Genomic DNA, 15,653 nt, shown 5'->3' on the forward strand with positions numbered 1-15,653 from the left:
TGAAGAGGCCATGATCAAATATCATGTGGTTGGTGCAGCTACTGTCCACAAGTCAATTATTACTTGAGCTATTTGCTGCAAAACCAGTTGCCACAAAGAGTTGCTCCTCCTGGTCTGCAACTTGAGCCACATTTCTTTGTTGAAGGTTCACTTGAGTCACATCCTTCAACTGCAGATTACTTTTGCAAATTTTCTGGTGATGCCCCATCATATGACACCTCTCACACTACACATCTAGCCTCCTTCAACATCTAAAAGGTGCATGACCTTTCTTCTCACAGTACTTACAAGGAGGAAAGTCTGGTTTAGAACTTCTACTTGTGCTTGGAGAATTTGAACCTGCACTTTCCTTCTTGCTTTTCCAGTTCTTCTTCCATTTTTCACTTTGGCTTGACTGCACTTTTGCTGGAAATGCTCCTTCTACAAACCCTTCATTCCTCATCAATCTTCTTTGTTCTTGTGCCTGAAAGGGCAAGATTGACTTTTGACAAATCTTTAGTGTTCTTTAATGAGGAAATGGTAGCCTCAAACCTTTTAGGAACAGTTACCAACACCTTTTGAATCAATCTGGAATCAGGAAATTCAGTGCCAAAAAATCTTACCTTGTTGACAATTGTGAGTAATCTGTTAGAGTACTCTTTGATAGTGTTTGAATCCTTCATCTTCACCATCTCGAATTCCCTAATTAAATTAAGGATTTGCATCCCCTTAATCTTTTCATTTCCTTCATACTCTTCTTTGAGAAAATTCCAGACCTTAAATGTTGACTTTATGGTCATTATCTTGGTGAAAATCTCAAATGACAAAGCAACAAACAGAGTAGCCATTGTCTTTGACTTCCTTGTCTTCTTCTCCTTGTGATTCTTCATCTGTGTCAGTGTTGGGTTAGCTTGTAATTCTGGCACTACATACTACTCTTCAACAGCTTCCCAAAGATTATTTGCCTCCAGATGAGCCTCTATTCAAGCAGCCCAGACATGGTAATTGTTACCATTGAACACAAGTGGTTCTAATGATGTAAAGAGTATATCTGAATCCATAGAAATACGTAGATGTAAGGAAAACTTAATAATTTGTTGGTTATTTTAAAGTAGAAAAGAGATGGAAGGAAAACTTAATAATTTTAATTAAACTGAAATCATTTAAATACTACTAAATGACTAGATAGTGGAACTAAAAAGTAGGGAAATACATGGACATGATCTACTAGAAACTCTCCTAGAAACCACCCACTAAACCACTAACTAAAACTGAATTACTAAAAATAAAGAAAAATAACAGAATTCAAGCAAACTTTAACAGGTATTTTTATTCTGTTTCTCATTTCCTACCTTTCTTGTGAACCTAGACTCGTATTGACTATGTTCAATACCACAACGAGATCTTGTAGCAATGAGCTCCAGCGTTAGAGGCGAAGACAATGCGAGGTTAAGTAGTTATCAAAAAATCGAAATCTAGATTGGAAAACAAAAGAAGTCTATGTTCTTCAATGAAGATTCTTCCGCATCCAAGAAGACGACAATGAGGAGATTACAAGACGCTCTACAACAGGCGTCTCAGAAATCAGCGATGGCAGAAGGAATCAGAAGGAGACGCCAAGCCGGAAAACGACGAACGTCCGTTAGAGGTTTTTCCCAAATTTTTGCCTTTCCAAATTCCTAAAGTTCCAAGACAGGTTCACTTCAGCCCTCAAACTTCTAATTCTTTTAAATCCCACATAAAACTTAATTACTAAATTAATTTATTTAATTTATAATTAATCTAGCCTTGGACCTTTCTGTCAATATAAAATTTGAATCCTAGACTCTTTCAATGTACAATTTCAACCCAAACTTCTAATTTCAAAAATTTTTCAGTAATTGTAAAATATTTCGACCCTTGAACTATTTGTTCACGTCAAATTCGACTCTCCAACTTAATATTTGTCCAATTTAGTTATAAAATTTCAATTTCAACATTTTTAAAATTCCTCCAGGGTTGTTTGTTTCTTTTTACACACCAAACAACTTTATTCCATCAATTGAAGCCTCTAAATCATTTTAGAAAAAAAATCTAAAAATTCATGAATGGTCAAAAATATTATATTTTACAAAAATAATATTTTTCCATAATTTTTAAGGCCGTTTTAAAAATGACCTAATTTAAAACGCTAATATCTTGAATTTTACAACTCAGAAAATTACAAAATTTCTACAATGGGTCCACAAAATTAATTTGACTTCCATGAAATATTACAGAATTTTTGGTGCAGTTTTAGAAAAACACTCATTTAAGTAGTGTCGTATCGAGAGTATTGTACCTCCGAAAATTCCAAACTCGAGTGGAAAGTGCTCTTAAAAATATGTTTGACATTCACAAAGACTTTTAAAATATTTCAATATTTTTGAAAAATTATTGATTTCGATTGTGTCATAAAGGGGCTATGATCCCTCTTGAATCCTTAATCCACATCTTCCGACAATCATGAACTCCTTTCATACAAAGATTCACATTTTGAACTCGGAAAGCAAACTCCCAATAAACATGTAGTGAATTCAAATTGATGTTGATGCAGTCTTTTCTGTTTGTAATCTCTATTTTTTTTAGAAGGTATGAATGCTACTAATTATTTTTTTAGTCTTTTGATTGTCATCCTTAATCATAGGTAGAGTTTGTCTAATTTTGATTTCTGACCCTCACACTTTTGGGATTTTAATGAAATGGTTGTAACCGTTTCCCAAAAAAAAACTAATGAGAGTTTATAGTCATCTCTAAACTAAGAATAAGGTTATATTTTGAAATAGACTTAAAGACACGATAATAATAACCAAGAGAATTTTAGTGGCTTAATATCATTCTTTGTCTAAATCTAATTGAAGTTTAAAGTCATCTTTGAAGAAGGAATATGGTCAATGCCTTAGATTAGACACAAGGTTAGGATATACTCAAAAAAAGAATTATGAACTCATATAATGGAACATGTAAAGAACCTTCACAAACAAATGGATAACTATATTCGAGTAGAGACTATCATTCGGGATAGGCACATATGACATAGCGCTATGTGTAGACACTCATTTTTTTTCCCAAAATTTATTATTTTTAATAATCCCGAGCCTATAGAAATATTTTTCTAAAAAAATATTTATACAATTGAATTCTAAAATAATTAATTAAAAATTAAAAATTTCAAGTATTACAAATAAATAATTATGATGAATAATATATTAAGGGAATTATTATTATTATTATTTATTTATTTATTTAATATTATTTTAGAAAAGATAAAATTAGTTGGCCAAAATTTATTGAAATAATAATTGAGTTTGACAAAACTGATATATTATTATCGATATTATTTATTTTGTAAATATATTGAATATTAGAAAATAAAATAAAATTTCAAATAATAAATGATAAATTGATAATTAGGACAAAACTATAATTATTAATGTTATTTTATTTTAAGATATTTTAGAAACAGTAATGATATATACAGCACCCTTGACACATTCGCATATCATCCACCTCATTTAGAAAGAAAAAAAAATATATCTTAAAAAACATATAAGACCTCATTTAGAAAGAAAAAAAAAATATATCTTAAAAAACATATAAGAGAGAAAAATATTTTATTTAATATATATATACATACAGTTGTTGGACGACGAACCCAAGTATCAATGCCCAAACATTAAAAAAAATCTAAAGACCTGGAAAATATCGACCGTTGTTGTTGGATTTCGTTGATGCGATGATGAAGTAGCCCCAGATGAATCGGGAAACTCTTAGTTCCCGTATCTGACGGAGACTTCCTTTCAAGCCACAATGCCACAATCTATCCAAGTCTTTGTCCGGATCCAGTCTCCCTGATGCTTGTCGAGAAGACAGCGTCGAAGAAGAATCTCGACTATCCAATAAAAGAAGTGAAGGGACCGAAGACAAAAATAAGGACGGAGAATACAGAAAGAGCAAAAAAATACACCCCTTAGCTATTTGAGACTTTTTTTTATAAGCCGTCAAAATCGACCCAGCCTCACTATAAGAATCTATTTGGGATATTAATATTTTTTCAATTTAAAGTTTTTGTTCTTATTTTCAATTAATTTTTTCATCAATTTTTAGTTTGATTAATAGATTTAGGACTCTTATTGGATTTTGTATTTTAGTTCTGAAACTGGTACATATTGGAGTTTGTTTTCTCTGAAAATGGTTGTTTATAGGTCTGTCAGTTCTGGGCTTAAGCTCAAGAACGACGACCCAAGGAGCACGGGTTGCGTCTACCATCGAAATCCAAGTACTTCTTTTATAAAACAAGTGCACGGGTTGCGTCTACCATCGAAATCTTTCGTTGCGTCCCACTCCATAGGCGGAGCACACAAACGAATAGGTATAGCATAAAACCAACTAATTTCGGATCGCACATATCGTCCTTAAAGACGAGATATTCAAATGTGAAACACATTTTCCATCTTCTGAAAAACGAAAACACACGAACCAGCGAAAAGAAAAACATTTGTTCTCCCAAGAATAAAAAAGAGGAGATTATGCATGACCCAAAAAATAGCTTACAAGGATGATTTTAAGTTTTGGCCACATTTAGATCTCTCACTAACATGTATGCTCTGTACAATTTTCTATCATACTTTTTAGTCATGTACAATAATAAAATGTAAGAAAATGATTAGGAATGGAATTAGCCATAAGGCTAGGAATGTATTTTATTTTGAAGCATATTCAAGATAGATTTCTTTAATAAAATAATGTAAAAGTGGTCATGTCTAAAATGAATAGTTTCGTAGTAGAGACCGTCCATGAACAGACGTGTGGGTCACAACGTCAAAACCTTTTCCGCATGTAGTAGAAACTTGTTTTTTACCCCGATTTATAATTATAAAATAATTTTGACCCATTAAGTTCACACTTTAAAATTTTTTATACGAGAGATTAAAAATAAATAATTGAATTTAAAACAATGTCGTATCAATCGGGTTTTAATTTAATTAAATTTTTGATATTTTAAATAAACCCTAAAATTAAGGGATAATTAAATAAATAAATATATTATAATAAATAAATAAAAGATAATAAAAAATAATATATTTTGTGTTTGATGATTTATTTTAATTTCACTTCAAGTTATTATTTTCTATGTATTTTTATTTCCTAATTTTAATGACTTGTGCAACCACTTCTTCATTTTATGCATGAAACATTTTTTTTTAAAATAAATAAAACTATCAACTTATTTTCTTCATGTAATATAATATATATAAATATCCTAGTTGTTATGAATTTTTTAAAGTATTGTTTTTTTAACTTAGAATATTTAAAAAGTAATGATAAATTAATTTAAAGGGTATTAATTAATATATAATAATAAAATAAAAAATAATAATTTAAAATAAAATATGTATTTTAATTAATGAATTAAGTGATATGATTGAAGAAATAAAAGATGATATATTATTTTTTAAAATTGAGTTATTTAAATAATTCAAACCAAACTACTTTAACATGTCTTCAAAAATAAAAGTAAAAATATATGTTTGGGTGTTAATTAAATAATAAAAAGAAAAAACAATTTTATTAAAAGTAAATCTAATACCAATAAATATATAACTTATAACAAAAGGAATACAATACGTTTTTATTAGGAACAAATTATATTGTAACACAAGGCAACAATGACACTTGTTAATTTATTACACAAAATCAAATAGACTGAAAAACGCACAAATTGCTTTATATATATACATATATAAATGATATATATATATATATATATATATATATATATATATATATATATATATATATATATATATATATATATATATATATTAGTGTTATTTATTTATTTATTGAGGTTGAAACTTAATTAATTCCATATTCCAAAGGATATCTCCATTAATACGTCCACCATCCACGCATGCAGTGTTTTCCTTTAATAATAATTATAGGATTAATTAGTGCATATCATCTTGAAATTGTATTATACAAATTAATTAATGGATCTTGATCACTAACAATATATATTTAATTTAAGTGATGAAAATAATTAATCCAGCTCTAAAATACATACCTGCTGCTATGTTGTGTGTCAATGAAATATTCCTCGCAAAATAAGATCCAAGATAGCGATCGACAAGGGTAGTTGCGGTCTCTGTTTTTTTTAAAATATAATATTTACAATTATGTTATTTATGCATATTTATGAAGGAATGTAAACATGTATAATTGTATAGTACTAGAATTACGATTTATGAAATTGAGAAACTAACCTGTTTATTATCGGCATCATTCTGTAAAATAACAAATAATATTATAGTTTATTTCCATGCATGCATTATACACGTTATAAGTAAAAGAGATAAAAAATAATATAAAAAAAGGATAAATTAAATGCCCACCCTTGCTTGAATAGTTTGATTGACAGAAGTAATGATCATGCCGGAGGATTTTAGAAATTGATCCCAAATAGTTGCACAAGCAGCTGGGCTCATCAATGTCTTCGATGCTTCCACCTGATTAATTTTATATACAATAATTCATCTTCACCTACCTTTTTAAATAATATATATCATTAAAATTATTGGAAAACAATACATATATAAATAATTACCCCATTCCAATTACTATGTGTTAGAATACCCTCATCACCTCCTTCCAGCAAAGCATTTGAAAGAATTTTTTTAATGTCTTCACTCTCCTTATTAATGTCCAAACGCATTATAGCCATAACAGACATAATATTTACACACTGAAATTATATAATATTATATAGATTTAGTTCATTATAAGAAAATTAACAAAATAAGTATATATATATATATAAATACCTCAGCTCGAGCTGTTTTCACAATTTCTTCGATTTTGTCACTTGATTTCCAAGATCGTGGAATATTCGAGTCTGGTTCATTCAAGAGGATATAACAAAACCTAAATTGTGCACATCATCATCGTCATCATTAGTTGGAAAAATGAAGCATGAACTAGCTTAATTAAAAAGGTAAAATTAATCTTTAATTAATTATTTACTTTTCTTGAATGAGCCGTAGAATGTTATCAGCTTCTTTTCTCACACTTTTCTCGATTAAATCTCTTCCATATTTTTTCAGCATTTCATCTGCTTCTACCTTAGCAGTGTCATTTATTCCCAAGTCCTCTAGGCCAACCCTAAACTCAGAGCAGGTCGGCACTGTCTCGCGTCCAAAGAGATCTCTAAGATTGACCCACATATTCTTTTCAGGTTTTTTCAGAATAGATCCCATAGATTCAGTCAGCCCAATTTCTAGTTTCAACTTAACTTGATTTGTCAACTCATTTTGTTTCATTGACCTAATAGAATCCACGTGACTACTTATTTGAGCCACCAACTTATCTCTTACTTTTGTAGATGTCCATTCTGCTTGATCAATCCTTGAATCTATAGCACAATATATTGAGAGAATATATTTATGATGAATAAATATTGTAGCTAGCTAGCTAGCTTTATGCATTAGTGCATGAATAAACTAATTAATATATATACCTTCGTAATCAGAATCAAATTTCACCAGGATATTTGACCAATCTGCAACCTCACGGAAAGTTTTCCCTCCAATCAAATCTTTGTCTAGGTTAGATTTGAAGGCATCTAGAGCTTGGGAAGATATGTTGTCCATTAAGGACCCAAGTATCGGTTTGATTTCCTAACATGCATGGATGCAATATTATTATTTAATCGAGATTAGTTTATTATATATATTTCAAATATTTAGAGCTAATAGAGAGGTTAATTACTTGCAACAAACGTTGTTTTAATTTTTCTCTATGGTCCGCCTTAACAACTTCATCATAAAATTCGGCTTCTTCATCGTATCTGAATGATTAATTAACTCAATTAATGCATATACAATCATTATAAGGAGTATAATAAGAGCATTATATTTTATATATATAGAAAACAAATTATATGCTAGCTAAAAATGGTTAGGCTTAATATTGACTTACTCGAGTAAACATTTGTCAACCATTGAAGTAACTTTTGTGCCAAAACATGACACTGGAGGGCTATTAACGGCTACTTTCAGTTGAGACCATTCCTTCAAATTATAAGTTGATCAAAATAATATATTTACTAGCATTTCTATCTAATATATTAGAAAATATTCTAACAATAATATAACTTTAATTAACTATTATTATATTCATACCTCATTAACAATGAACCCATCAAATTTATCATTGTCAATTTGTTCACATCTAACTTTAGCAATCATCACCTACAAATAACCATAATCGTGAAAACATATATAGTTTTGTTTAATTTTAATTTTAGTTTTTTTAAGTTAATAAACTTTTCAATAATAGTTTTTTTAAGTTAATAAACTTTTCAATAATCCATATATGGAATGGAACATTTTGTTGAATTGATTCATACAATTGTTCTTAATTAATCATATATATCATAAAATCAATTTAATCATAAATTAAATAAACACACAAAATTGGCTTTATATGATTAACTTGTAAGTGAATTAAACTTACCTTGTGAGAAGGAATGTCAAGAACTTTATCGTTAACGACTCTATCCCATATCTCGGATGTGCTCCTTACAAAGTCGACGGCGGGAACTAAAGGCTTAATCTGTAAAGATGCCTCAGACGGAGAAGAGAATCGCTTCCTTAATTCGTTCACCTTAAATATTATTCATCATCAATAGTGTGGTGTAAATTATTTAATATTAGGATATCATAATTATATTTAAACATAATTTTTTTTTGAAAGAATGAATAATTACTCACATCTTCTATGAATTTCTCTTTGGCGTACTCATAGTGAGATAACCCCACCACATCAAGCTGTTGTTAATTAAAATTAATTAGTTATAGTTATATAAATGGATGGATGAATCAATATTAAAATAATTAAGAGGATGAGTAATTATTTATAATAATTAATTAATTAAGCTCACAACGAAGTAATCGTCAAATGAAGCGTCATGTTTATCTTTTGGCTTGGGAATATTATTCCATATCTGCAATCATATTTTTAATAATATTTAAAACCAAAATCTAATTAATTTAGTATACATAAATAACCCAAATTAATACTATACCTCCAAAGTGTCTTTCAACAAGATATCCGAAAGCAACACGAGAGGGGTCTACATGCATATGTGCACAAAAATATGCAAATTTAATGATTATTATCTTGAAAAATATTAATTTTAGTCATAATCAAAATTACTTCATTTACAATAAATAAAATATATATTGATAGTACCTTTTCCATGTCACGAATAACAAATAATAATGTTGTCTTCCGTGGGGCAAATAATCGCAACATTGCCTGAACATATTATATATATATATATATAATTATAATTATATAATTTTAGAATATTTATTAAATAATAACTAAAAAAGAGCTTATATATAAGAATTCATATATTTATATATATATATATATATATATTATATAATGATGAATAATTAATTAAGCTACCTGAAATATAATTTTTAATAATGGTTTGTTAGCAGCTTTATCACGCCCAACATCTTTAGACCACCTATTTAACATAATAAAAAAAAATGGATCGATCATATATATATATATATATATATATATATATATATATATATATATATATATATATATATTGAATGCGAAGGGAGGTAGCTAAGCTTACATATTAATCAAGAGAGTGTCGGAGAGAACTAGAGAAAATAGTGCGATCTTCATTTCGAAGTTATTATTCTGAAATTAATTAATTAAATAGAATCAATTAACTAATAAAAGCTTATAATAATTAATATACATTTATTTATAAGAAAAAAGATTTTGTATCTTACATCTCCACGCTCTCTTCCATCGTTACCCTCTAAGTCCATAATAATAGTGCATCGATCAATTATAGGAGATTTTGCGAGCCAAATTCCATGTGTTGTTTGGGTTCTACCGCAGAAGATATATGTACGCCATTAATTAATTAATTATTAAAAGTTTAATTAATATTATTATAATAAAGAAATAAAGAGATATATAATCAATCTAGTTACCTGCCCTTCTCGGCATCCATCATTATAAAATTGGATTTAAATAGATGATTCAATAGAGTACTTTTCCCTGAAACCATTTTTTTTTTAAGTGTACAATTAGAATATTGATTATATTTGTTAAATTAAAAAAAAAAAAAAAAAAAAAAAAAAAAAGAGGAAGTGTACAAACCGCTACTTTGTGGGCCCATAATAGCAACAGTGGTATAATCGAGTCCAGATTTACTAAGGCTGGTTAACTCGGAGAACTCAATCAAGCCATTCTCGTCTATTTTACCATCTCCATCAATAAGATGGGCCGACACACACTGGATTTCCTCCTCACCTAACATGTATATTAATTATTTAATTAATATTAACCCTCAAAATAATATTAAATAAAATAAAGAGAAATTAATACCCATATATCTCAACTGACTGCAAATGGAGAGAAAGAGAAAAATATTAGTGAAAACTTGGATTAATGATAATGAATGAGAATGGTGTGAATTCCAACTCTTCCCAATCTTCTCCTTTATATAGAGACTCCAACATGTGCATTTTAAGGTCTTGTTTGGTATATTGTACTCATTTAGTATTTTTAAATGATTAATGTAATGATATTATTAAATGAATAGTCATTGTTTTCGGTATCAATCTAGCCTCTCAATCCACGTTTTCTAACCCACACCAATAGTTCACAGCATAACTCAATGAATTGAGTTAATATGATGAATGAGAAAGGGAGAGATGATATTTTCGGATTTGAATTATTTAAATAACTCAAACCGAAGAAGAACCTCCTCCCTTTCTTGGATATTAATATCAAATTAAAGAAAGTAAGCGTCAAATTACCTTCCTTCCATTGCCTAACAATATTTTACATGTGTTAACATACCTTATCATAAAGTATTAATTACCATAGTTACATATATTATTTCTTAAATAGTCTTTTCTAGTTAGTTTTTATGCGTTTTCTTAAATTTGAACAGGATTCAGAAGAAGAAATAATATAATAAGCGATAAATTTGATCAAAGTTATATTCTTAAGATGCAGAGAGGGATCTCCATTTTCTTTTTTGATTGTTAAGTCTACAAAGTTTCGAACTTGTTTTGAAACAATACTAAAAATTTAGTAGGTGATGCTAAAGATAATTGGAGACCGATGAGAAATATGAATCGGAAGGACAGATAAAAATCAAGGATAAATAATGAAGTTCGAGTGAATTTGGCTGAAATTAGATAATTATATTTATATATTTTTTAAAATGACTTACATTTTAAAGTTTTAATTGAAGTTGCTAATACACTTAATAGAATAATAATGAAAATGACATTAAACTTAATTTTACATGGAATGTGTTGCTACATATCTCCGTTTTATTAGATAGTTTTAAATGATGCTATCTTGTTTATCGTTGTCATCAACAGTGTTAAAAAGATCATCCGTTTATCATGACTTTCAATAATGATAAATAAACATTGTCGTTAAATATTTATATTAAGCTAAAATGTCATTTGTGGTAGGTTTCTCTTAAATTTGCGTGTGAATTAACTTTTATATCAGTAACAAGTAAAAAAGATTATTAATTATAAAAATAAATTAAGTTTGTATAAATGTTAATGAGAGTTCTCATAGATTTGTTGGAATAGATTTTGACTCTCGACGATTAAATTTTCTTTTTCATTGTTAATGGGAGTTCTCAGGTATTTTTCAAGAGCTCCCTATGAATCAGATAGGTTGATCCACTCTTTATTTTCTTGTTTGTCATTGTTATGGAAATTCTCTAAAAAATTATGGTTTTCATAAATAAAAACTCGGCACTCATCCGTGAAGTGAGTTGTGGGTCAAGAAAATCTCTCTTTGTCATATCACAGTTTCTTTTTGTTGATGACACGCTCAACATGGTTCAGATTACCTACAAGAATTTTAAATACCTTCGGAATATTTTATGGTTATTTGGTGCATGTTTCGGTCTTTGAGTTAATCTTAATAAGTTATACATCTTTTTTTTCAGATTTTGTTTTGAATAAAAGAAGGATGAGATTGACGAATGTGTTAGGATTCAGAATTTGTGGACGTCCGTCAGCCTATCTTGGTATGTCATTAGGTGTTAAATTACAATCCAAGGTCTCTTGGGACCCGATTATTATTAAAATGGATTATAAATTGTCTAGACGGAAAAACAATATAATCTCGGAAGGGGGTCGGCTAACTTCATTAAGAGTTTATTGTCATTTTTCCCACATATATATGATGTCTTTATTCATTTTTTCTAAGAGAGTGACGGTAAAAATAGAGAGAATAATGTGTAAACTTTTATAGGATCATTTAACTCATTGTTTTGTCATTTAGTTAGTTGGGATGATGTTAAATATTTTAAAGATCAAGGAGGTCTGGATATTCAAGATTTTGTTTCCTTTTAATAACACTCTTATATTAAAATGGTGTAGTAGATTTGCAACGGAGCCAAATAATATTTGAGCATCGATGATCAAATGTAATTATGGTCATGATTGGTCTGGTTGATTCACTAAAATTTTTAATTTTCCAATGGAGTGTAGCATTTAGAGGGGAATTTATTATATATGGAAAAAAAATCGTGAACAGTCTAGATTCATTGCGAGGATGATTCTTTGATCAATTTTTAAGACGACATTTGATGTTCTGTCAAAAGTGTAGGTACAATGTATTTTAAGATTACTTCTATTGCTATATGTAAAAATGTCACAATTAAGGACATGTTTGATCATTGGTGTAGTGGTTTTGCTAGTCGAATTAGATATATAAAGATATTAAATATTATGGAGAGTTTATCTCATAATAGAGTTTTATTTTTGATAGGACGCAAACAGGTGTCCCCGTCTGAACAAAACGTTATGCGTTGACAATATATGAATTGTTTTCATGTGGTACATTGTTATAATTTGTTCTCTGAGTTGATTCCATATATTTTTGTTAGGAGAAACTTTGGGAGTAAAAAATTTCATCAAAGATCACGTTCTTTAGATGAAGCGTTATTCACGGTGGAATACTTACTGATGATATGTGCATTAAAAATGTTGTATTATGGTTAGTCAATTATGTATGTGTCACGAGTATGTTGAATCAACAACTTACTTATTTTTGTCGATGGGTGACTAGTATCTAAATTTTTTTGTGAAGTATTATTGTGATTCATTGGATGATACTCTAGTCTTTGTACAGTTGCTGAGAATTAAGGATTGATGCGACTAATATGAGAGTTCTACATATTTGTGTTACCATTCCAATTATTTTTTTATGGACTATCTGATTGGAGAGAAATCGGTGAACTTTCAATGATTGTAGTCATTTGATGCGTATCATTCATAATGTTATTATTATGACGCTTTCTAATATTCGTTCTAAAAAGTCGGTAGAGACGGTCGAGGAGTTAATCGTTCTTCTTGAAGACTTACGAGTTCGACAACCTATTGAGTAACGTTTTTTTTTCGTGTCATGTTTTGTGGTCGTGCTTAAACGATTCTTATCCTTTATAATATACTTGACAATTTAAAATAATAATAAATGAAAAATGATTGCCAAATTATGAAATTTTAATAATATATTTTTGACTTAACATGTATTTAGTTCTTTTTTATTCATTTGAATATGTTTAATTCATAGTGTTATTGTTTGTATTAACTGTTTTTTAATAATTATTTGATCTATGAAAATATGTCTTTTAAAATTAATTTAAAAGAAAATATTACTTTCAAAGTCCAAGAAAAACTGGAAAAGAAAAGAGAGATGGTGGGAGACTTTTATTCAATACTAACTGTCTGTTTATATATTTTGTTAATATATTTTTCTAAAATAAATATATATTTTGTTTTTATAAAAATGAAATAAATAAATATATAATTAATTAACTTGATTATGCAACCAGATAAAATGCAAGGTAGTTGGAATAATATTGTCTCTCTGCACTTGTCAATATTAATTTATCTTGCTATTTTTCTTTTCAACTTTTAAACAAATGGATTTCACTGGTTATGTATTTGTCCTTTTCTCCCATTTATTTATTTATATTGGATTTTACTGGTTATCTATTTGTCCTTTTCTCCCATCTAAATACATACCAAACAAAGTAACATGGCCTAGTTTGATAATATTATTATTTATGATTATGTAAAACATCACTTATTCTGATCAAATTAATTGATTAATTAATCGGATGGAGACATTAAATCAGTTTGACTTCTTTTGTGTGATTTGTAATCAAATCCTAGTATGAATCAAAAAAATCGACTTGTATCAATCTTGTATTTTTTGCAGGCTGGTTGCTTGTTTGGATTAGATAAATTCGATTTAATTTTTTCTAGCTTAAAATCGATTTTCCAACATTAATATTTAGTTAATACAAAATATTTAATAGTTTATTTATTTATTTATTTTATAAATACTTTATTTATTTTATAAATACTTATCTCACATCTCTCTCTTACTCACGATCATGTACATCTAGATCTAAACTAAGCAAAAGTCAATTTATTGATTTTATATAGTATGATGAGTAATACATCAACATTAATGTAAGTACGTACTTTCACATATTTGATTAAGCAATGAGCTTGGGCTGGGGGAAGTCAAGTACCATAAATATATTTAAGAAAGGACTAGAAGACAGAAACCAATTAATATATATTATAGTTAAATGTAATAGTTAAATGCAATCTCTGGTTATTATACGAGTGTTTTTATTTATTACTTTAAATAGTTTGAGACGAAATTCGAACCATAATCCTAAAAGCATCTAAATTTTATTTAAGGAAAGAAATTGGTTGTTGGAATTTTTATTTTTTAAATTACTATAATGTCATTTGAATTACTATAAGGGTGTGTTTGATGAAGGGAATTGAAATTGGCATTGAAATTCTAATTCCAATTTCATGAGAATTGGCATTGAATTCCAATTTCAATTCCTATATTTGGGAAAATGATAAAATTGTAATTCAATTTCAATTTCTATGTTTGGGAAAATGATAGAATTGTAATTCAATTACAATTCTTTTGTTTGGAAGAAATTATTTTGAGAACATTATTTTGACAAATAATTAAAAGTAACTTTATATCAATAATTTTAAACAAAAATTCTAACAAAAAAAACAACTTATTTAAACCAATTTTTAGCAAGACAATTTTTTTACTAAAAAATAGCATAACATCAAACAAGTTATAATAATATTTTGATAGAAGATCAAAGTAACATAGAAAAGTTTATAATTTTGTATGCAATAAGTTTCAAGTATCTTTCTACCCATATATAAGATAAAAACATTCTTAATAACAAAAGAAACACGTTAAAAGCCCACAAAATAAGAAATTGGAAATCTCATAACTTGCTGATCACTTCTTTATTTGTAACAAAATCCATGCACGCCTCATACGCTCGGGGATTGTTAGAAACACTTCGTACTTCCTCTCGTTTATTGTGAGTACATCAACAACTTGTAGAAATTGTGTCTCCTCTAAGTCTGTAATTTTTGATAGTTCATCAAAAACTTGTTGAGCACTTGTCTTTTCAACATTGTATGCCTTACCAACCACGTCAGCCATCTTGGATATTGCAGTGGCCATATCATTATGACGAGTTCTTTTAGAAGGTCGTTCTACACTAGTTGATTCTT

The 15,653-nt window shown here is 28.3% G+C and overlaps 1 protein-coding gene across 1 annotated transcript; it reads right to left on the reverse strand.

Moving 5' to 3' along the window:
• Positions 1 to 1,556: 1,556 nt before the first annotated feature.
• Positions 1,557 to 9,258, reverse strand: LOC124913755 (protein ROOT HAIR DEFECTIVE 3 homolog 1-like). Its single transcript, XM_047454172.1, has 15 exons — positions 9,250 to 9,258; positions 9,083 to 9,130; positions 8,939 to 9,001; positions 8,769 to 8,825; positions 8,512 to 8,661; positions 8,178 to 8,246; positions 7,975 to 8,066; positions 7,765 to 7,843; positions 7,514 to 7,673; positions 7,021 to 7,408; positions 6,822 to 6,921; positions 6,605 to 6,742; positions 6,393 to 6,506; positions 6,264 to 6,284; positions 1,557 to 1,658 (listed from the first exon to the last, which is right to left on the reverse strand). The coding sequence occupies exons 1-15, from the start codon at positions 9,256 to 9,258 to the stop codon at positions 1,557 to 1,559; spliced, it is 1,590 nt and encodes a 529-aa protein (XP_047310128.1).
• Positions 9,259 to 15,653: the final 6,395 nt, after the last annotated feature.

This window comes from Impatiens glandulifera, chromosome 1 (assembly GCF_907164915.1).
Source record: "Impatiens glandulifera chromosome 1, dImpGla2.1, whole genome shotgun sequence".
In the NCBI taxonomy this organism is placed as follows: Eukaryota; Viridiplantae; Streptophyta; class Magnoliopsida; order Ericales; family Balsaminaceae; genus Impatiens; species Impatiens glandulifera.

Coding starts and splice junctions, on each gene's coding strand:
- LOC124913755 (XM_047454172.1), bottom strand. Junction 7,674..7,764: donor TAAAACAACGTTTGTTGCAA/GTAATTAACCTC, acceptor CATGCATGTTAG/GAAATCAAACCGATACTTGG. Junction 1,659..6,263: donor ATGATGCCGATAATAAACAG/GTTAGTTTCTCA, acceptor TTGGAACTTTAG/GAATTTGGAAAGGCAAAAAT.